The 23436-nt window shown below is 50.0% G+C and overlaps 1 protein-coding gene and 2 long non-coding RNA genes across 3 annotated transcripts in view; all 3 read right to left on the bottom strand.

The window, feature by feature from the left end:
- The window catches only part of LOC123346591 (zinc finger protein 585A-like), a 37822-nt gene that overhangs the window by 5877 nt on the left and 8509 nt on the right, over window positions 1–23436 (bottom strand). Inside the window, exons 2-4 of the mRNA XM_044984066.1 lie at window positions 16014–16101; window positions 15383–15562; window positions 14805–14918 (exon numbers count right to left, since the gene is read on the bottom strand). Coding sequence (XP_044840001.1) covers window positions 14805–14918; window positions 15383–15562; window positions 16014–16101 — 382 coding nt within the window. The remainder of the gene's footprint in view (window positions 1–14804; window positions 14919–15382; window positions 15563–16013; window positions 16102–23436) is intronic.
- Window positions 1315–2587, bottom strand: LOC123346078. Its single transcript, XR_006572921.1, has 3 exons — window positions 2528–2587; window positions 1788–1901; window positions 1315–1354 (listed from the first exon to the last, which is right to left on the bottom strand). It is a non-coding gene; the product is annotated as an uncharacterized LOC123346078 (long non-coding RNA).
- On the bottom strand, window positions 2617–4177 carry LOC123346075. Its single transcript, XR_006572918.1, has 3 exons — window positions 3640–4177; window positions 3178–3265; window positions 2617–2654 (listed from the first exon to the last, which is right to left on the bottom strand). It is a non-coding gene; the product is annotated as an uncharacterized LOC123346075 (long non-coding RNA).

The following is a 23436-nucleotide window of genomic DNA, read 5'->3' as shown; positions in this document are numbered from 1 at the left end:
CCAGGAAAGAAACAGGCACAGCAAATCATGTTAGGAAAAACAGATTCCTACTAACATTGTAACCACTGCACTTCACTCCCGTGCAACAAACATTACTGTTGGCTTTCAGCCTCAAATTCCTCCCTCAAGGCATCCCTAATCCTTGTAGCCCTGTGCTGGGCCTCTCTAGTAGCCCTGCTCTCTGGCTGTGCAAATTCAGCCTCCAGGCGTTGAACCTCGGAGGTCCATGCCTCACTGAATGTTTCACCCTTCCCTTCACAAATATTATGGAGGGTACAGCAGGCAGATATAACCGCAGGGATGCTGCTTTCCCCCAAGTCTAGCTTCCCATACAGAGATCGCCAGCACCCTTTTAAACGGCCGAAAGCACACTCCACAGTCATTCGGCACCGGCTCAGCCTGTAGTTGAACCGGTCCTTGCTCCTGTCAAGCTTCCCTGTATACGGTTTCATGAGCCAAGGCATTAATGGGTAAGCGGGGTCTCCAAGGATCACAACGGGCATTTCGACGTCCCCTACTGTGATCTTCCGGTCTGGGAAAAAAGTCCCGGCCTGCATCTTCCTGAACAGGCCAGTGTTCTGAAAGATGCGTGCATCATGCACCTTTCCAGGCCAGCCTGTGTTAATGTCAATGAAACGCCCACGGTGATCCACAAGCGCCTGGAGAACCATAGAGAAATACCCCTTCCGATTAACGTACTCGGATGCTAGGTGGGGTAGGGCGACAATAGGAATATGCGTCCCATCTATCGCCCCTCCACAGTTAGGGAAACCCATTTGTGCAAAGCCATCCACAATGTCCTGCATGTTCCCCAGAGTCACGGTTCTTCTTAGCAGGATGCGATTAATGGCCCTGCAAACTTGCATCAACACGATTCCAACGGTCGACTTTCCCACTCCAAACTGCTTCGCGACCGATCGGTAGCTCTCTGGAGTTGCCAGCTTCCAGATCGCAATAGCCACCCGCTTCTCCACCGGCAGGGCAGCTCTCAATCTCGTGTCCTTGCGCCGCAGGGTGGGGGCGAGCTCAGCACACAGTCCCATGAAAGTGGCTTTTCTCATCCGAAAGTTCTGCAGCCACTGCTCATCATCCCAGACTTCCATGACGATGTGATCCCACCACTCAGTGCTTGTTTCCCGAGCCCAAAAGCGGCGTTCCACGGTGCTGAGCATTTCCGTGAATGCCACAAGCAATTTCGTGTCACACACGGCAGGCGACTCGATATCATCATCGTCGGATTCCTCACTGTCACTTTGGAGTTGAAGGAATAGCTCAACTGCCAAACGTGATGTGCTGGCGACACACATCAGCAAAGTCCTCAGCAGGTCAGGCTCCATTTCCCACAGAAATCACGCTGCACAGAAACCGTTGGGAGAGTCACAATGGCGCCAAACATAGATGGAAAAACAGTGACTGCTGGGATGTGAAGCGATGCATCACGGGGCATTGGGACAGGAAGCAGAATGACCCGCACCCTTCCGTCCCCTTCCCACAACGCCAAAATGGGACGAGGTGCTCTGTGGGATAGCTGCCCATAATGCACAACTCCCAACAGCGCTGCAAATGTGGCCACACTGCAGCGCTGGTAGCTGTCAGTGTGGCCACACTCCAGCGCTTTCCCTACACAGCTGTACGAAGACAGCTTTAACTCCCAGCGCTGCACACCTGCAAGTGTAGCCAAACCCTGAGTGAGATGAGGAAGAACCGACGGCACTTACTGATACCATATTTTTGGGATTCTCAACATTTTCCTTCATTCACCAGATGATTTCTGTGTCAGTCCTCACCTGTGTGGGCGACTCTTGGGATCTCTCTTTCCTCGCAGGCCTGGAGATCGGGCACCCACGGCTCTTCCCCTCGTTCCAGCCGGCTGATTAGATCAGGTTTGGGAAGAGGGAATCCTGTGCAGGTGGTGAAATCAGAGCAGATCAGGGTGTGTGGAGGATTGAGAGAGCATCTGTCAGAAACGACATTCCGTGGGTGGAAACTGTCCCTGTGCTGTGCTGGGGGAACAGGGAATCCAAGAGGACGGGAACATGGTCACTGAGCCCCTTTGGGGGAGGCAGATGTCTGGGGGAGGTGGGGGGAATTGTGACACCCTCACTAGGACTTCCTAGGATCTGTGCTCTCTGGGGGCCGTGCTGACGCACCCACAGCTCTGGAGTTAAACCCCTGCCTATTTCTAAACCAGCGGAGCCCAGAGCCCGCCGCATAGCTGGAGCTGTTCCCAAGGAGGGAGGTGAACAGGGATTCTGTGTGTGAATGAGAAATAACACAGACAGGACAATACACGGCTTCCCCGATTAGAAAGCTAGGGCATCGGGTCGGGATGGTTTTGTATATCCCTTAGGTTTTGACACCCTGGTCTCATTTCGAGAGTATACGGAGTTGCAAGTCTCTCTCACACGGCAGCTGTGCATTACAGAGCCCAGTCCCCTCCAATCCAACTGAGCAGGGAAGAACCTGACCAGTGTCAGACACGCAGACCCCACGGTTTCTAATAACCAAGGGGCCAGGAATCCCTTACCCAGCGAGGTCACCGTCTCGTAGTTCTCCTGCATGACGTCCCTGTAGAGGGCTCTCTGAGCGGGGTCCAGCAGAGCCCCCTGCCCCTGAGTGAAATACACAGCCACCTCCTCGAAGGTCACCGGCATCTGAAACAACAAGAGTCCCCCACTCAGCACCTGCTGCCCCAGCCACAAACCCACCAGTCACAGGGAAAAATAAACAAAACATTGAAGCTCTGGGAGGGCCAGAGAAGCAAAATTCCCCCCGCACCCTGCTCAGTGCAGCCAGGAGGCTTCAGGGGGTGGGAGAAGGTGAGAGCTCCTTGTCCCCCCAGCACACGGAGCAGGGCAGGGTCTTCTCATTTCCCACACGCCTGCCAGCCACAGGCTGATACGGGAAGCCGAGCTCTGAGCCGGGGACAGGGACAGGAATCCCAAGAGCTTCCCTGCCTATTTCACAGCAGCCTCTGGCCACTGGGGTGTTTCCTGGGTCAGAAAGTCCCCCCACACCCTCCAATGAGCCTGTTCATAAAATCAGGCCCAGGCTGATCATGTTCCAGCAGGTTTATCACACCCTGTCCCCTCCCTGCCTCACACTGTGTGTTTCCCACCCCTCCCCCTGTACAACAAATCCTCCCCATCCCCCCACAGCTCCCTACAAATCCCAGACCTGAGCTGTCTCCATCACAGCCATTTCCCTTCTCTGTCCTCTGGAAGACGGGACGATCTGGAGCAAAATGTGGACGTGATTCCTCAGCCTGTGGGGGCGAGAGGGGTGATGGGGGAGGTTACAGAAGGGGCTTCAGTCCATGTCACATCCCCTCTCCCTACAGACAGACACTCTGGGCTCTGCCGCGCTGGGAAAACCCTCAGTCACTTTATCACAAAACAGACCCGGCCCCTCCCCGCAGCAGTGAACCCCCTGCGACACCAGCAGGTCCCACCAAGGGGCCCTTTGTGCAGAGTCATTTCTCTGCCCGGCTCCAGCCCTTTCCCCAGGTCTCTCCATCACCTGCAGGCTCAGGGGCAGGTGTGGTTAGAGGGGATTTTCCCCAGACGGACTTTGCTGAGAGCTCCTGATTTCTGTGCTAACAAGCTCTGTTCTACGCTGTGTTCCCAGCGACCAACAAACCTTCTGGTTTCCAGGCCGGCTGAGAGTCACAGCTGAGTGCGGAGGTGGGTGCAGGGCCCCTGTGGGGAGCGGGTCAGGCTTCTCCTGAGGCTGCCCCCGGGGCTCGGGCTGGGGCCGTGTGCCCCTCCTGGGCTCCGTGCTCAGCAGGTGTGTGTGTGTGGGGGGGGGTTATTGGGGGTACTCAGGGGCTGGGGTCCTGCCCCTACAGTGGGGGGAGGGGCTTGCCTCCCCAGCCCTATGTTCACCCCCCACCAGCTGTTCCCCGTTCTTATGCCTAGGTCCTAGTCCCAGGCAGGGGGGTGAAACAATCTGTACAGTGGGGGGCGCTGAGAGCCACTGAACCAGACTGTAAATCTGGATAGGCTGGAAACCTCTTCACGCTGGGGCGGGGGAGGCGGGCCGGATCTCCCTGAGCTGCAGCCTCCGGTCCGCACCAGCGCGGCCAGGGGCAGGGAAACAAAGCAGCGGATGGGGGAGGAGGGAGGGTAACGTGATCCCGCCCCCGCCCCGCACCCACCGGGGCTGGCGGCAGCTTTCCCAAGCCCAGGGCAGCGAATCGAGGCGGGGTCTCTCCTACCTTCCTCCAAGCGGCTGCGAGTCACTTCCTGCTGCCGGGAGGGACCCCAGCGATCGCTCCCGCCAGAGCCTCCTCCCGGCTGCTCCTGGGTCCTAGCGGGAAACCCACCGATCTGCGCTTCTCCCTTTGTCCGGCTCCTGTTCCGCTCCCAGGCTCTCAGGACGGAAGGGAGGGACCGTCTTCCATCCAGCGGGGGGAAAATGGGTGACACGTTTTTTCTAAAATACTTAATGAACTTTAGGGGAAACCAGTAAAGATGCGCAGAGGCAAGCGAGGAAATGGCCCCGCTATTGGGGGGAACTTTCCTGACTTAAACACCCCCCGGGTGGAATCGAATAGCAGAAGGATCTGAGTCCTCGCTCCCTCTTCCTTCACCCAGAGCCTGCCTGACCCCGAGGGCTCCCCTTCCACTCTGCTGTGTGACAAAGTCCTTTTATCCCCAACACGGCTGGGCCCAGGCTTCCTGAGGGGCCCGTCCCCCACCCTGTTTCTGACCACTCAGGAAATGGGCTAGAGCGTCCCCACTCTGGGGCACTTCCTCCGCTCTGGATGCTTCCCTGACCATTTTCTATGCCCCAGAACAAATGCAATTTACTAAACAGCAGCTAATAAAAGAAATCAGGAAACAATGGGGAAGGCGAAAGGAAAACACTTTGCCCCACTCTGCGGGCCTGGGGGAAGCACAAACAGCGTCTGTGGGATGCCCGGGCAGTTCACAGTCTGTCCCTCCCCCGTCCCAGGCCTCCTGCCCAGGCCCTGGCTGTGCTGCAGGGATGCTGCGGGTCAGACACCTGCTCTGGCGGTGGCCACACGCCCTCAGGCTCTAGGTTACAGGACCCTTCTTCCCAGTGTCCCTGGGATGGTGCAAATCCAGAGGGCAAATAAAAAGCCCCCGAAATTGGTAATCTCTGTAACTGATGGGGGGGAGGGGGGCAGACTCGTGATCTTTGAGCACTTCTGGCTGCTGACCTAGTTCTGTCCCTGCCCCCCCCCAGGTGTTGGGGACTCTGGTACCCCAAACGGCAAAGTTCGTTGTCTGACCACGAGAGACAGGCAACACCAGCAAAGTTCAAACATAATGCTCTTTATTGAGGAGTGCACACGACAATAGAGAGCGAGCTCGTCTCCAAAGAGAACCAGCTAACCTCTTTACAAATTTACCTAGGTTTATATAGACAACTCCGTCGCATCATCATAATTGCAATTACCTAGTTAAGTAGTCACTCCCCTTCTTTTGAAACTAGAAACTGTTACCATACATTCTTTTTTATGTTCTACAAGATTAAATGTTTTACATGATTTATGATACCTTAACAATCACTAATCAATCTAAAATGTAATTGTTAGGAATAGACATAGAACAGAAACAGGGAGCACTGCACAGGGAGTCTGGAAGTTTGGAATCTTGGCTTCTTATGAGTTCTTTAAACGAATTGTTTCTACATCAGTACGTTTGGTACCATGCTAGGAATACAGTCCCTTTCTTATCTCATGGTTGCTTAACTTTGTGAGAGACAGACCTGCAACTCCCTGGGACTTTCCACTTATGAATTACCCATAAACCTCTGTTAGGCTGTTAGCCTGACTTTGTTCAGGTTGACACAAGTGGCTTTGGGATACATTTTATTTAGGCCTAACACAGAGTTCCACAGGGTGCAGGCCATGGACTGGGGCACCCCTGGGTGGTGGTAGGGGGGAATTCCAGTACGACAGGGATGACTTCATCAGCTTCCATGTCCAGCTTTGGGCCCCTTACCCCGTCTGTGTCCCGACTCCCCCCCTCCCAGAGCACAAGTGACGCAGGCTTTCTGAGGGGCTCGTCCCCCAACCTGGTTGTGACCGCTCAGGACACGCACACAGTGATGGAATTTCTCCGCTCTGGATGCCTCCCTGATCTCTTCCCTAGCCAGTGTCTATAGCTCAGAACAAATACAATTTACAAAACAGCAATTAATTAAAAAAATCAGGACACAGTCGGAAAGGAAAAAGGAAAACTCTTAGCCCCACTCTGCAGGGCCGGATTAACTTTTCCTGGGCCTGGTGCCAAACGTATTTATGGGCCCCCATGGGGCAAGGTGCAGGGGGCGGGATGGTCTGTCTGCAGAGGGAAGGGTGGGCTGGGGGCAGTGAGGCACAGTGCGCTGGGATCAGCCCCGCTCTGCGCAGCCCAGCAGAGGGCGCTGTTTACAATCCAGCCCAGCCCTGTGCTGCCAGCGTTCCCCTTCCCCTTGCGGGCGGGCCCCCACCACACCGCCCCCCCGACCGGTCAGTTTTCCTTCCCTGCCCAGACCCTGGCCGGCCCCCTCCTCCGATTTGCCCCCTTTGCCTCTTTTTAACCCCTGGAAAAAGCACTCAGCGCAATCGGATACTTAGGGCAGGGGGAAGGGCAGTAGCTTCAGCAGATGTTCCTGAGCACGCTCAGTTCACCATAGGTCGCACATTCCTACAGGGAGCAGTTTTCTGTACTGCGCCTGTGGGAGAGTTAATGAATCCACCCCAACGGGTGAGAGCAGCTCTGTCTGTGGGAGAAGCTAAAAAAAAAAAAGCCACTTGACTCTCCTTTGGCAGGAGGCAGGTGTGACAGGTTGGATCACAGAAACTGATGTGCCAAGACTACTTCTGCCCCTGCTTTCCCTGCCAGCCTGGAACTCCAGCACCGCCAGACACACCAGTCTGCTCCAACACAGACCCAGGGTCTGAACCACGTGCCCCAAAGCTGCAGACTTAACTGAAAGCAACTTAAGAAGTGTTCCTGTCTTCAACACTCAGATGCCCAACTCCCAGTGGGGTCCAAACCCCAAATCAATCCATTTTAACCTATATAAAGCTTATGAAGGGTAAACTCATAAATTGTTCACCCTCTATAACACTGATAGAGAGATATGCCCAGCTGTTTCCCCCACCCCCAGATACCAATACATACTCTGGTTAATTAATAAGTAAAAAGTGATTTTATTCAATACAGAAAGTAGGATTTAAGTGGTTCCAAGTAGTAACAGACAGAACAAAGTGACTTACCAAGCAAAACAAAACAAAACACACACGTCTAACCTAATACAGTAAGAAAGTGATTACAGATAAAATCTCACCCTCAGATGTTTTAATAAGCTTCTGTCACAGCCTGGAGCCTTCCTAGTCTGGGCACAATCCTTTCCCCTGGTACAGCTCTTGTTCCAGATCAGGTGGTAACTAGGGATTTCTTATGACTGCAGCCCCCTTTGTTCTGTTCCACCCACTCACCAGTAGATATCGTTTGCATAAGGTGGGAAACCTTTGTCCCTCTGGGTTCCCACCCCTTCTTCCCAATGAAAAAACACCAGGTTAAAGATGGAGTCCAGTTCAGGTGACATGATCATATGTCACTGTAAGACCCCAAGCCTTCATTCCTCCCAGCCTGACTCACAGGAAGGCCTGCCTGCAAACAGAGCCATTCACAGTCAATTGTCCTGGTTGATAGGAGCCATCAAGATTCCAAAGCACCATTAATGGCCCACACTTTGGATAATTACAATAGGCCCTCAGAGTTATATTTCGTATTTCTCATTTCAGATACACGAGTGATACATTTATACAAATAGGACGACCACACTCAGTAGATTATAAGCTTTGTAATGATACAAGAGACCTTTTGCGTGAAGCATATTTTAGTTACATCATATTCACACTCATCACCATACTTTCATAAAATCATACAGAGTGCAACGTCACAGCAGGCAAATGGAAAATGCCAGCCATAGGGGATTTCCCTGGCAGATAAGATTCCTAACTCCCCCAGACCAGACACCATTGCTGCAAATGACGTCCAGTCCAGGATGGTTGGCAACCCTTCGAGCAGATGAAAAAATCCCCCTTCAGACCCTAGAAGTGGCTGAAAAACTGAAGAATTATCAGCTCTGGTCTGAGCATGGGCAGCAGGTATAGCAGGCCAGAGGAAGGCAGGTTAAGCAATGGTGGTTGAATCGTGAAGGGACATAGGAATCTTTAGAGCGTCTGGCATGTACATATCTTGCAACTTGGGCTAGAACAGTGCTGTGAGAATGCCCCTTCTCATTTTCAGCATTATCTCACACAAATGTAAACAAACTTGTTTGTCTAAGCGATTGGCTGAACAAGAAGTAGGACTGAGTGGACTTGCGGGCTCTGAAATATTACATTGTTTTATTTTTGAATGCAGGTATTTTTTACATAATTCTACATTTGAAAGTTCAACTTTCATGATAAGGGGCTTGAACTACAAATTAATATTTGTAATTATAAAGTGAGCACTGTACACTTTGTATTCTGCGTTGTAATTGAAATCAATATATTTGAAAATGCAGACAACATCCCAAAACATTCAGAGAAATGCTGTTATATCATTGTTTAACAGTGCAAATAATCACATGATTAATCAGGATTAATTTTTTTAATCACTTGAAATCCCTAGTTCCAATTGATTTCTTTGTTAAAATTATATGGTAAGAAAGAGAAAGGCAACTATTTTTCAGTAATAGTAGCTGTGACACTTGTATTTTTCCAGACCGAAAAAAGACTGCTGAGAAAAGGAAACTGTTTCTCCCTATTTGAATGTATCTTTCATTTTCATTGGGTCTGGGGTCTCTGCTAACTCCTTTCTTGATTTTGTTTTTTTTCTAAGCATCTTCAGGGAAACAGGTAACCCTTTACAGGTAAAACAATTCAGAACAACAGCTAAGAAGGTCTTTATAGTTAACTGACTGGGCTGGCATACATAAAGGTTGCTACCTTTCGCCCTATATTCAGGACACCCCTTTGATGCCAGAAAGGCCCTGCTCCCAGAATCCTGTAGCAAATTCAGACATCTCAAGCTGTACCATATTCACGTTCACCACATTCATTAATAAGAAGCACAGCAATTTATAAACGTTTATAGATAAATCTCTGCATTAAGCATCTTCGCATAACTTTCATATGACTTTGTATTATGCCTCTATTTTCATACAGCCTTGTATCAGATCCTTATCTAGAAAACTTTGTACTGAGCCTTGGTATAATATTAAAAAAATGTCTTTTTGCAATAAGATCTCCCCCCCCCACACCCCTTTTAATCAATTGCCCTGTTGAATGAACGAGGTGTCAATGAGTAAAGGGTGGAAGGCAGCACCTCCAGACAGCTGCAACCCTTGGAAAGGGGATGGAAGCCAGACCCAAGAACAATAAAACTTGTCAAGTGGGCTCACTAAAGAAGATCAGACGTATTGACGGCCTTGAGGGTTAGAAGCCACCTCCTTCTTTTGGGAACACCCTCTTTGAACAGCATTGGGACAACACCCAGAAGGAAGCAGCACAAAGGACCAACGGACAGAGATACAGATTTTGAATCTGGTACAGATTAGCATGAGAGGGAAGCTGCTATAAATGTGAGGTGTCTTGCAGAGGACCCTGGGTCTCGTCTTGTCAACATGGGAGCATCAATCTGGATCGGCAGGAAACCTTTGTTTGCAATCCCACCCCACTCTGGAAAAGTCCCAGCTTCAAGGTGGATAACAGGACCAGGTGACAATGTTATGCTTATAAAACGCACACGGGCTCTTTTTCAGGGGAAAAGACAACAGGCCACATTTATTGAAAATACAGCATGAAAACTGGCACATTCATTCACACATACACACACACGGGTCCCACAGATGGTCTTATAGTCCCCACTCTGTCGTAGCTCGAGTCAATCTAATTAGCAGTTAGATTGAGCACGAGTGAGGAGCTGGGCTCTGTCAGTTGCGATCCGATGCACTGAGTCCTTGCAGGACTGAACCCAGAATTCCATGAAAAACACCCCATATTTATACTTGTATATTCCCATTCGAGACTACTACAATTACTACCTTCTAGGGCTGTCGAATGATCAGAAAAAGTATTTGTGATTAACTGTGCTGTTAAAGAATAATAGAATACCATTTATTTCAATATTTTGGATGTTTTATACATTTTCAAATATACTGATTTCAGCTGCAACACAGAATACAAAGGATACAGTGAGCACTTTCTATTTTTTTATTACAAATACTTGCACCGTAAAAAATGAAAGAAATAGTATTTTTCAATTCACCTATTGTAAGTACTGTACTGCAATCTTTTTATCATGAAAGTTCAACTTACAAATGTAGAATTATGTACAAAAATGCCTGCATTCAAAAATAAAACAACATAAAACTTTAGATCCTACTCCACTCAGTCCTACTTCTTGTACAGCCAATCACTCAGAAAAACAAGTTTGGTTACAATTTGCAGGAGATAATGCTGCCCGCTTCTTGTTTATAGTGTCAACCGGAAAGTGAGAGCAGGCATTCTCGTGGCACTACTGCAGCTGGCGTCGCAAGATATTTATGTGCCAGATGCGCTAAAGAGTCATGTGTCCCTTCCTGCTGGAACCACCATTCCAGAGGACATTCCTCCATGCTAATGATGGGTTCTAAAAGATAACGATCCAAAGCAGAGTGGACCGACTGAGTCAGATGCCACCAGCATCCGCATCGCAGTGTTGCTCTTTTAAGACTTCGAAAACATGCTCCACACCTCGTCCCTCTCAGATTTTGGAAGGTACTTCAGATTCTTAAACCTTTGGCCAAAAGCTGTAGCTATCTTTAGAAATCTCAGATTGTTACTTTCTTTGCGTTTTCTCAGATCAGCAGTGAAAGTGTCCTTAAAATTAACATGTGCTAGGTCATTATCCCTGACTTTTATAATAGGAAATATTTGGCAGAATGTGTGTAAAACAGAACAGGGGACATACAATTGTCCTCCAAGAAGTTCAATCACAAATTTATCTAATGAATTTTTTTTTTTAAAAGAGCACTGTCAGCATGGAAGCCTGTTCACTGGAATGGTGGCAAAAGCATGAAGAGACATAGGCATGTTTTGCATATCTTGCACATAAATATCTGCACTGCCAGCTAAACGTGCCATGAGAACACCTTCTCAGACTTTCAGGTGACATCATAAATTAGAAACAGGCAGCATTATCTCCCGTAAATGTAAACAAACTTACTTGTCTTAGCGATTAGCAGAAAAAGAAGTAGCACTGAGTGGACTTCTAGGCTCTAAAGTTTTTAATTGCTTTATTTCTGGATTTTAATACACACCATTATTTTTTGAGTTAATTGCAATTAATCAACCACACTATTATCTTCTTCCAAGTTTTTAACAATACAAGTTCACATTCAAAGTTCTAGTCTATATAACTTGGAATGGCCCCGAACATCATTTACAAACTTTTCTAACATGTCTTTAAATGTTCTTAACTCTTTCCGGCCAGGTGTCACAGAAGTTTAGATTGTGTGTGAATTCTCCAACGTTTAATGACGTCTGATCACTGTCTGAAACTTTTGTCACAGTCCAGTACTTATGGAGTCTTGCTCTTGTGTGGATTCTTTGATGTAAAACAAGGACTGATCAGTTTCTGAAATGTTTCCCACACTCTAAGCACTTATCGGGTCTCTCTCCAATGTGGATTGCTGGATGTTTAACAATGTTTCATTGTGTATAAAACTCTTTCCAAAGGCTAAGCAGTTACAGGGTGTTTCCCTGGGTGGATTCTCTGATGTAAAACAAGGGCTGACATCTATTTGAAATGTTTTTCCATAGTCTAAACACTATGTGGGTTTTGTCTGATGTTTAGAATGGCCGATCTGATTCTGAAACTTTCCCAGAGTCCAAGCACTTATGGTCTTCCCCTTGTATGGATTGCCTGATGTTTAACAAGGGTTGAACTCTGCATGAATCTTTTCCCACAGTCTGAGCACTGATGGGGTCTCTCTCCTGTGTGGACTACTTTATGTCTAACAAGGGCTGACTGCCGTATGAAACTTTTCCCACAGTCTAAGCACTTATGGGGTCTCTCTCCTGTGTGGATTGCCTGATGATTAAGAAGGGTTGATCTCCTTATGAAACTCTTCCCACAGTCTAAACACTTGTGGGGTATCTCTCCTGTGTGGATTACCTGATGTTTAACAAGGTCTGACCTCTGTATGAAACTTTTTCCACAGTCCAAGCACTTGTGGGGTCTCTCTCCTGTGTGGACTATTTTATGTCTAACAAGGGCTGACTTCCATACAAAATTTTTTCCACAGTCTAAGCACTTATGGGGTCTCTCTCCTGTGTGGATCTTCTGATGTGTTAAAAGGTTTGACCTCTGTATGAAACTTTTCCCACAGTCTGAGCACTTATGGGATCTCTCTCCTGTGTGGATTGCCTGATGTCTTACAAGGTCTGACCTCTGTATGAAACTTTTCCCACAGTCTAAGCACTTATGGGATCTCTCTCCTGTGTGGACTTCTTGATGTTTAACAAGGGCTGACCTCCATATAAAATTTTTTCCACAGTCTAAGCACTTATGGGATCTCTCTCCTGTGTGGATCTTCTGATGTGTTATAAGATTTGACCTGTGTATGAAACTTTTCCCACAGTCTAAGCACTTATGGGATCTCTCTCCTGTGTGAACTTCTTGATGTTTAACAAGGGCTGACTTCCACATAAATTTTTTTCCACAGTCTAAGCACTTATGGGATCTCTCTCCTGTGTGGATCTTCTGATGTGTTAAAAGATTTGACCTGTGTATGAAACTTTTCCCACAGTCTAAGCACTTATGGGATCTCTCTCCTGTGTGGATTGCCTGATGTTTTAAAAGGTTTGACCTCTGTATGAAACTTTTTCCACAGTCTAAGCACTTATGGGATCTCTCTCCTGTGTGGATTGCCTGATGTCTTACAAGGTCTGACCTCTGTATGAAACTTTTCTCACAGTCTAAGCACTTATGGGATCTCTCTCCTGTGTGGATTGCCTGATGTCTTACAAGGTCTGACCTCTGTATGAAACTTTTCCCACAGTCTAAGCACTTATGGGATCTCTCTCCTGTGTGAACTTCTTGATGTTTAACAAGGGCTGACTTCCATATAAATTTTTTTCCACAGTCTAAGCACTTATGGGGTCTCTCTCCTGTGTGGATCTTCTGATGTGCTAAAAGGTTTGACCTCTGTATGAAACTTTTCCCACAGCCTAAGCACTTATGGGATCTCTCTCCTGTGTGGATCTTCTGATGTGCTAAAAGGTTTGACCTCTGTATGAAACTTTTCCCACAGCCTAAGCACTTATGGGATCTCTCTCCTGTGTGGACTGCTTGGTGTTTAACAAGCTCTGACTTCCATCCAAAATTTTTTCCACAGTCTAAGCACTTATGGGGTCTCTCTCCTGTGTGGATTGACTGATGTCTTACAAGGTCTGACCTCTGTATGAAACTTTTTCCGCAGTCTAAGCACTTATGGGATCTCTCTCCTGTGTGGATTGCCTGATGTCTTACAAGGTCTGACCTCTGTATGAAACTTTTTCCGCAGTCTAAGCACTTATGGGATCTCTCTCCTGTGTGGATCTTCTGATGTGTTATAAGATTTGACCTGTGTATAAAACTTTTCCCACAGTCTAAGCACTTATGGGATCTCTCTCCTGTGTGGACTGCTTGGTGTTTAACAAGCTCTGACTTCCATCCAAAATTTTTTCCACAGTCTAAGCACTTATGGGGTCTCTCTCCTGTGTGGATTGCCTGATGTTTTAAAAGGTTTGACCTCTGTATGAAACTTTTTCCGCAGTCTAAGCACTTATGGGATCTCTCTTCTGTGTGGACTTCTTGATGTTTAACAAGGGCTGACTTCCATATAAATTTTTTTCCACAGTCTAAGCACTTATGGGATCTCTCTCCTGTGTGGATCTTCTGATGTGTTATAAGATTTGACCTGTGTTTGAAACTTTTCCTACAGTCCAAGCACTTATGGGGTTTCTCTCCTGTGTGGCTTATCTGATGTGTAGTCAGTGCTGACTTCCAATTCAAAGAGTTCCTGCCCTTAAGGCATTGATAAGGTTTCTGTCCCGTGTGGCTTCTTCCATGGTCCAAGCACTGAAGTGATTTCTCTCCAGTATGAATTGTCTGAGGTGAAACAAACTGTGGTCCCAGAACGAATTCGTTTCCATAACCAAGGCATTCATGGTGTTTGTCTTCCCTAGGGGTTGTCTGCCGGGCTGTGGGATCTCTGTATCCTTCCCCACAGATAATAAATTCATCCATTTGCTCCCTTGAGTAGTTTCTCAGCAGCCTCTCTGACCTCTGCCAATTTCCCCAGGCTTCTCCCTGTTCCAACCACTGGGAAAAATTCCCTGCAGCTCTTCCCACAAAGGTCTCCTGTGGTTCTCCGTGCCCAGGAACTTCCTGTTGTTGATTCCTCTCCTTTTTCTCACTCACTGGCTCGTTACCTGCTGGGAGAGAGACAATCCCGACAGGAGTCATTGTGCCCAGGAGAAAGGAAGAGGAAGAGCACCGAGGGAAAACCCAACATTCTAAAGCTGCACAGATGGAGCAACTGGATTCTACCTCCATTTCCCACCCAAAAATTCACAGAGAAGGAACGTTGGGAAGGAAACAGCAGCAGGTAACAGGACACGTGGTAAACGACGTCAGTGATATCTGCTGACTGCAACCCTGCCCTGGGTGAGATGAGGAAGAACGGAGGGCACTTACTGATACCATATTTTTGGGATTCTCAACTTTTTCCTCCATTCCCCAGATGGTTTGAGTGTCAGTCCTCACCTGTGTGGGCACCTCTTGAGATCTCTCTTTCCTCGCAGGCCTGGAGATCGGGCACCCACGGCTCTTCCCCTCGTTCCAGCTGGGTGATTAGGTCAGGTTTGGGAAAGGGGAATCCTGTGCAGGTGGTGAAATCAGAGCAGATCAGGGTGTGTGGAGGATTGAGAGAGCGTCTGTCACAAAGGACATTCCGTGGGCGGAACCTGTCCCTGTGCTGTGCTGGGGGAACATGGAATCCAAGAGGACGGGAACATGGTCACTGAGCCCCTTTGGGGGAGGCAGATGTCCGGGGGAGGTGGGGGAATTGTGACACCCTCACTAGAAGTTCCTGGCATCTGTGCTCTCTGGGGGCCCTGCTGACGCACCCACAGCTCTGGAGTGGGGTAATTTTGTATATCCCTTAGGTTTTGACACCCTGGTCTCATTTCGAGAGTATACGGAGTTGCAAGTCTCTCTCACACGGCAGCTGTGCATTACAGAACCCAGTCCCCTCCAATCTAACTGACCAGGGAAGAACCTGACTAGTGACAGACACGCAGACTCCACGGTTTCTAATAACCAAGGGGCCGGGAATCCCTTACCCAGTGAGGTCACCGTCTCGTAGTTCTCCTGCATGACGTCCCTGTAGAGGGCTCTCTGAGCGGGGTCCAGCAGAGCCCCCTGCCCCTGGGTGAAATACACAGCCACCTCCTCGAAGGTCACCGGCATCTGAAACAACAAGATTCCCCCACTCAGCATCTGCTGCCCCAGCCGCAATCCCACTAGTCATGGGGGAGGAGGGACAGAAAAGCAGAATCCCACCCCCACCCTGCTCAGAGCAGCCAAGAGGCTTCAGGGGGTGGGAGAAGGTGAGAGCTCCTTGTCCCCCCAGCACACAGAGCAGGGCAGGGTCTTCTCATTTCCCAGACGCCTGCCAGCCACAGGCTGATACGGGAAGCAGAGCTCTGAGCCGGGGACAGGAATCCCGACAACTCCCTTCCCCCCCCCCCGTCGTATTTCACAGAAGCCTCTGGCCAGTGGGGGTGTTTCCTGGGTCAGAAAGTGCCCCCCCACCTTCAATGAGCCTGTTCATAAAATAAGGCCCAGGTAGATCATGATCCAGCAGGTTTATCAGACCCCGTCCCCTCCTTGCCTCACCTTGTGTGTTTCTCGCCCCTCCCCCTCTACAACAAATCTTCCCCATCTCCCCACAGCTCCCTGCAAATCCCCTACCTGAACTGTCTCCATCACAGCCATTTCCCTTCTCTGTCCTCTGGAAGACGGGACGATCTGGAGCGAAACATGGACGTGATTCCTCAGCCTGTGGGGGCGAGAGGGGCAATGGGGGAGGTTACAGAAGGGGCTTCAGTCCATGTCACACCCCCTCTCCGTACAGACAGACACTCTGGGCTCTGCCGCGCTGGGAAAACCCTCAATCACTTTATCACAACACAGACCCGGCCCCTCCCCCAGCACTGAACCCCCTGCGACACCAGTAGGTCCCTCCAAAGGGCCCTTTGTGCAGAGTCATTTCCCTGCCCAGCTCCAGCCCTTTCCCCAGGTCTCCCCATCACCTGCAGGCTCAGGGGCAGGTGTGGTTAGAGGGGATTTTCCCCAGACGGACTTTGCTGAGAGCTCCTGATTTCTGTGCTAACAAGCTCTGTTCTAGGCTGTGTTCCCAGCGACAAATAAACCTTCTGTTTTCCAGGCCGGCTGAGAGTCACAGCTGAGTGCGGAGGTGGGTGCAGGGCCCCTGTGGGGAGCGGGTCAGGCTTACATAAGAACATAAGAAAGGCCGTACCGGGTCAGACCAAAGGTCCATCTAGCCCAGTATCTGTCTACCGACAATGGCCAATGCCAGGTGCCCCAGAGGGAGTGAACCTAACAGGCAATGATCAAGTAATCTCTCTCCTGCCATCCATCTCCATCCTCTGACGAACAGAGGCTAGGGACACCATTCTTACCCATCCTGGCTAATAGCCATTTATGGACTTAGCCTCCATGAATTTATCCAGTCCTCTTTTAAACATTGTTATAGTCCTAGCCTTCACAACCTCCTCAGGTAAGGAGTTCCACAAGTTGACTGTGCGCTGCGTGAAGAACTTCCTTTTATTTGTTTTAAACCTGCTGCCTATTAATTTCATTTGGTGACCCCTAGTTCTTGTATTATGGGAATAAGTAAATAACTTTTCCTTATCCACTTTCTCAACATCACTCATGATTTTATATACCTCTATCATGTCCCCCCTTAGTCTTCTCCTTTCCAAGCTGAAGAGTCCTAGCCTCTTTAATCTTTCCTCGTATGGCACCCTCTCTAAACCCCTAATCATTTTAGTTGCCCTTTTCTGAACCTTTTCTAGTGCTAGAATATCTTTTTTGAGGTGAGGAGACCATATCTGTACACAGTATTCGAGATGTGGGCATACCATGGATTTATATAAGGGCAATAATATATTCTCAGTCTTATTCTCTATCCCCTTTTTAATGATTCCTAAAATCCTGTTTGCTTTTTTGACCGCCTCTGCACACTGCGTGGACATCGTCAGAGAACTATCCACAATGACGCCAAGATCTTTTTCCTGACTCGTTGTAGCTAAATTAGCCCCCATCATGTTGTATGTATAGTTGGGGTTATTTTTTCCAATGTGCATTACTTTACATTTATCCACATTAAATTTCATTTGCCATTTTGTTGCCCAATCACTTAGTTTTGTGAGATCTTTTTGAAGTTCTTCACAATCTGCTTTGGTCTTAACTATCTTGAGTAGTTTAGTATCATCTGCAAACTTTGCCACCTCACTGTTTACCCCTTTCTCCAGATCATTTATGAATAAATTGAATAGGATTGGTCCTAGGACTGACCCTTGGGGAACACCACTAGTTACCCCTCTCCATTCTGAGAATTTACCATTAATTCCTACCCTTTGTTCCCTGTCCTTTAACCAGTTCTCAATCCATGAAAGGACCTTCCCTTTTATCCCATGACAGCTTAATTTACGTAAGAGCCTTTGGAGAGGGACCTTGTCAAAGGCTTTCTGGAAATCTAAGTACACTATGTCCACCGGATCCCCCTTGTCCACATGTTTGTTGACCCCTTCAAAGAACTCTAATAGATTAGTAAGACACGATTTCCCTTTACAGAAACCATGTTGACTATTGCTCAAGTGTTTATGTTTTTCTATGTGTCTGACAATTTTATTCTTTACTATTGTTTCAACTAATTTGCCCGGTACCAACGTTAGACTTACCGGTATGTAATTGCCGGGATCACCCCTAGAGCCCTTTTTAAATATTGGCGTTACATTAGCTAACTTCCAGTCATTGGGTACCGAAGCCGATTTAAAGGACAGGTTACAAACCTTAGTTAATAATTCCGCAACTTCACATTTGAGTTCTTTCAGAACTCTTGGGTGAATGCCATCTGGTCCTGGTGACTTGTTAATGTTGAGTTTATCAATTAATTCCAAAATCTCCTCTAGTGACACTTCAATCTGTGACAGTTCCTCAGATTTGTCACCTACAAAAGCCAGCTCAGGTTTGGGAATCTCCCTAACATCCTCAGCCGTGAAGACTGAAGCAAAGAATCAATTTAGTTTCTCCGCAATGACTTTATCATCTTTAAGCGCTCCTTTTGTATTTTGATCATCAAGGGGCCCCACTGGTTGTTTAGCAGCCTTCCTGCTTCTGATGTACTTAAAAAACATTTTGTTATTACCTTTGGAGTTTTTGGCTAGCCATTCTTCAAATTCCTCTTTGGCTTTTCTTATTACACTCTTGCACTTAAGTTGGCAGTGTTTGTGCTCCTTTCTATTTGCCTCACTAGGATTTGACTTCCACTTTTTAAAGGAAGTCTTTTTATCTCTCACTGCTTCTTTTACATGGTTGTTAAGCCACGGTGGCTCTTTTTTAGTTCTTTTACCGTTTTTCTTAATTTGGGGTATACATTGAAGTTGGGCCTCTATTATGGTGTCTTTTAAAAGGGCCCATGCAACTTGCAGAGATTTCACTTTAGTCACTGTACCTTTTAACTTTTGTCTAACTAACCCCCTCATTTTTGTATAGTTCCCCGTTTTGAAATTAAATGCCAAATGCTTCTCCTTAGGCTGCCCCCGTGGTTCTGGTTGGGGCCGTGCACCCCTCCTGGGCTCCGGGGATGGGGAGGCTGCGGCCACATGCTCAGCAGATGTGTGCGTGGGGGGGGTTATTGGGGGTACTCAGGGGCTGGGGTCCTGCCCCTACAGTGGGGGGGGCTTGCCTCCTTCAGCCCTAGGTTCACCCCCCACCAGCTGTTCCCCGTTCTTATCCCTAGGTCCTAGTCCCAGGCAGGGGGGTGAAACAATCTGTACAGTGGGGGGCGATAGAGCCACTGAACCAGACTGTAAACCTGGATAGGCTGAAAACCGCTTCAAGCGGGGCGGGGTGGGGGTTGCAGGGCCCCACCGGCTTAGGGCCAGGGCCAGGGCCTGTGCTGCCCCCACCCCCGCCCTGGTTGTAACCGTGGGCCCCGCTCCTTCCCCGGCCCCCAGCTGGGCCCCCTCCCACCCTGCATTGAGTTTGGCCCCTGCCCACCTTCCGCCCCGCCCCCTCCCGCGTCTCCCTGAGCTGCAGCCTCCGTCCGCACCAGCGCGGCCAGGGGCAGGGAAACAAAGCAGCGGGGGGGGGGGGGTAACGTGATCCCGCCCCCGCCCCGCACCCACCGGGGCTGGCGGCAGCTTTCCAGGGCCCAGGGCAGCGAATGGGGGGGGGGGAGGGGTCTCTCCTACCTTCCTCCAAGCGGCTGCGAGTCACTTCCTGCTGCCCGGACGGACCCCAGCGATCGCTCCCCCCAGAGCCGCCTCCCGGCCGCTCCTGGGTCCTAGCGGGAAACCCACCGATCTGCGCTTCTCCCTCTGGGTCCGGCTCCTGTTCTGCTCCCAGGCTCTCAGCACAGAAGGGAGGGACCCTCTTCCATCCAGCGGGGGGAAAATGGGTGACACATTTTTCTAAAATACTTAATGAACTTTAGGGGAAACCAGTAAAGATGCGCAGAGGCAAGCGAGGAAATGGCCCCGCTATTGGGGGGAACTTTCCTGACTTAAACACCCCCAGGTGGAATCGAATAGCAGAAGGATCTGAGTCCTCGCTCCCTTCACCCAGAGCCTGCCTGGCCCCGAGGGCTCCCCTTCCACTCTGCTGTGTGACAAAGTCCTTGTATCCCCGACACGGCTGGGCCCAGGCTTCCTGAGGGGCTCGTCCCCCACCCTGGTTGTGACCACTCAGGACACGGGCTAGAGCGTCCCCACTCCCGGCACTTCCTCCGCTCTGGTCGCTTCCCTGACCATTGTCCATACCCCAGAACAAATGCAATTTACTAAACAGCAGCTAATAAAAGAAATCAGGAAACAATGGGGAAGGCGAAAGGAAAACACTTCGCCCCACTCTGCGGGCCTGGGGGAAGCACAAACAGCGTCTGTGGGATGCCCGGGCAGTTCACAGTCTGTCCCTCCCCCGGCCCAGGCCTCCTGCCCAGGCCCTGGCTGTGCTGCAGGGATGCTGTGGGTCAGACACCTGCTCTGGCGGTGGCCACACGCCCTCAGGCTCTAGGTGACAGGACCCTTCTTCCCAGTGTCTCTGGAAAGGTGCAAATCCAGAGGTCAAATAAAAAGCCCCTATACTTGGTAATCTCTGTAACTGATGGTGGGGGGCAGACTCATGATCTTTGAGCACTTCTGGCTGCTGACCTAGTTCTGTCCCTGCCCTCTGCCAGGGTTGCACAGGGTGCAGGCCATGGACTGGGGCACCCCTAGGTGGTGGTAGGGGGGAATTCCAGTACGACAGGGATGACTTCATCAGCTTCCATGTCCAGCTTTGGGCCTCTTATCCCCGTCTGTGTCCCGACTCCCCCCTCCTAGAGCACAAGTGACCCAGGCTTTCTGAGGGGCTCGTCCCCCACCCTGGTTGTGATCGCTCAGGACATGGACACAGTGATGGAATTTCTCCGCTCTGGATGCCTCCCTGGTCTCTGCTCTAGCCAGTGTCTATAGCTCAGAACAAATACAATTTACATAAACAGCAATTAATTAAAAAAATCAGGACACAGTCAGAAAGGAAAAAGGAAAACTCTTAGCCCCACTCTGCAGGGCCGGATTAATTTTTCATGGGCCTGGTGCCAAACGTATTTATGGGCCCCCATGGGGCAAGGTGCAGGGGGCGGGATGGTCCGTCTCCAGTGGGAAGGGCGGCCTGGGGGCAGTGAGGCACAGTGCGCTGGGCACAGCCCCGCTCCGCGCAGCCCAGCAGAGGGCGCTGTTTACAATCCAGCCCAGCCCTGTTCTGCCAGCGTTCCCCTTCCCCTTGCGGGCAGACCCCCACCACTCTGCCCCCCTGACCAGGGCCGGCTCCAGGCACCAGCGTGCCAAGCGTGCGCTTGGGGCGGCATCCTGGGGGAGGGCGGCAGATGGCCCCAGTGGACCTCCCGCAGGCATGCCTGCGGGTGGTCCACCAGAGCCGCCGACCCGCAACCGCCAAAGCGCCGCCCCCCCCCCCAGCAAATCCTAGAGCCGCCCTGCCGCCAGCCGCGGCCGGGAATCAGAGGGCTCCGGGCTGCCCGCCCTCTTATTCCCGGCCGCGGCAGGGATTTAAAAGGCTCTGCGCTGCCCGCCGCGGCAGGCAGCCCGGAGCCCTCTGATTCCCAGCGGCGGCTGGGATTTAAAAGGCTCAGTGCTGCCTGCCGCGATGGGCAGCTCAGAGGCTTCTGATTCCCGCCGCAGCGGGGAGCCCAGAGCCCTTTAAACGCACCTGCCGCCCTAAGGGCACACGGACTGTACCCCCCCCCCCAGCCCAGGGTGGCAATTCAGCAGTCTGCTTGGGGCGGCAAAAACTGTAGAGCCGGCCCTGCCCCTGACCAGTCAGTTTTCCTCCCCTGCCCAGACCCTGGCTGGCTCCCTCCTCCGATTTGCCCCCTTTGCCTCTTTTTAACCCCTGGAAAAAGCACTCAGCGCAATCATATACTTAGGGCAGGGTGAAGGGCAGTAGCTTCAGCAGATGTTACTGAGCACGCTCAGTTCACCATAAGTCGCACATTCCTACAGGGAGCAGTTTTCTGTACTGCACCTGCGGGAGAGTTAATGAATCCACCCCAACAGGCGAGAGCAGCTCTGTCTGTGGGAGAAGCTAAAAAAAAAAATTCCAATTGACTCTCCTTTGGCAGGACGCAGGGGTGACAGGTTGGATCACAGAAACTGATGTGCCAAGACTACTTCTGCCCCTGCTTTCCCTGCCCGCCTGGAACTCCAGCACCGCCAGACACACCAGTCTGCTCCAACACAGACCCAGGGTCTGAACCACGTGCCCCAAAGCTGCAGACTTAACTGAAAGCAACTTAAGAAGTGTTGCTGTCTTCAACACTCAGATGCCCAATTCCCAATGGAGTCCAAACCCCAAATCAATCCATTTTAACCTATATAAAGCTTATGAAGCGTAATTGTTCGCCCTCTATAACACTGATAGAGAGATATGCCCAGCTGTTCTCCCCCGCCCCACACCCCAGATATCAATACATACTCTGGGCTAATTAATAAGTAAAAAGTGATTTTATTCAATACAGAAAGTAGGATTTAAGTGGTTCCAAGTAGTAACAGACAGAACAAAGTGACTTACCAAGCAAAACAAAACAAAACACACACGTCTAACCTAATACAGTAAGAAAGTGATTACAGATAAAATCTCATCCTCAGATGTTTCAATAAGCTTCAGTCACAGACTGGAGCCTTCCTAGTCTGGGCACAATCCTTTCCCCTGGTACAGCCCTTGTTCCAGATCAGGTGGTAACTAGGGATTTCTTATGACTACAGCCCCCTTTGTTCTGTTCCACCCACTCACCGGTATAGATCTTTTGCATAAGGTGGGAATCCTTCGTCCCTCTGGGTTCCCACCCCTCCTTCCCAATCAGGGCCGGCTCCAGGCACCAGCATTCCAAGCTGGTGCTTGGGGCGGCATTCTGCAAGGGGCAGCAGTCCCCCTTGTTTTGCCCCCAAGCAGCGCACCGAATTGCCGGCGGGGGGGGGGCAGTCTGTGTGCCCTTAGGGCGGGCAGGCGCGTTTCCGCGGCGGCGGCAATTCGGCGGCAGCTTCTATGTTTAGCTGAAGCCCCCCGGACAGCTAGACATAGAAGCTGCCGCCGAATTGCCGCCGCCGCGGAAACGCCTCTGCCGCCCTAAGGGCACACGGACTGCCCCCCCAGGGTGGCAATTCGGCGCGCTGCTTGGGGCAGCGAAAACTGTAGAGCCGGCCCTGTTCCCAATGGAAAAACACCAGGTTAAAGATGGAGTCCAGTTCAGGTGACATGATCACATGTCACTGTAAGACCCCAAGCTTTCATTCCTCCCAGCCTGACTCACAGGAAGGCCTGCCTGCAAACAGAGCCATCCACAGTCGATTGTCCTGGTTGATAGGAGCCATCAAGATTCCAAAGCACCATTAATGGCCCACACTTTGGATAATTACAATAGGCCCTCAGAGTTATATTTCGTATTTCTCATTTCAGATACAAGAGTGATACATTTATACAAATAGGACGACCACACTCAGTAGATTATAAGCTTTGTAATGATACAAGAGACCTTTTGCGTGAAGCATATTTTAGTTACATCATATTCGCACTCATCACCATACTTTCA

The sequence above is a fragment of the Mauremys mutica genome, chromosome 12 (genome assembly GCF_020497125.1).
Source record: "Mauremys mutica isolate MM-2020 ecotype Southern chromosome 12, ASM2049712v1, whole genome shotgun sequence".
In the NCBI taxonomy this organism is placed as follows: Eukaryota; Metazoa; Chordata; order Testudines; family Geoemydidae; genus Mauremys; species Mauremys mutica.
Note: the sequence above shows the minus strand (reverse complement) of the source record. Positions and strands in the feature narration are given on the sequence as shown.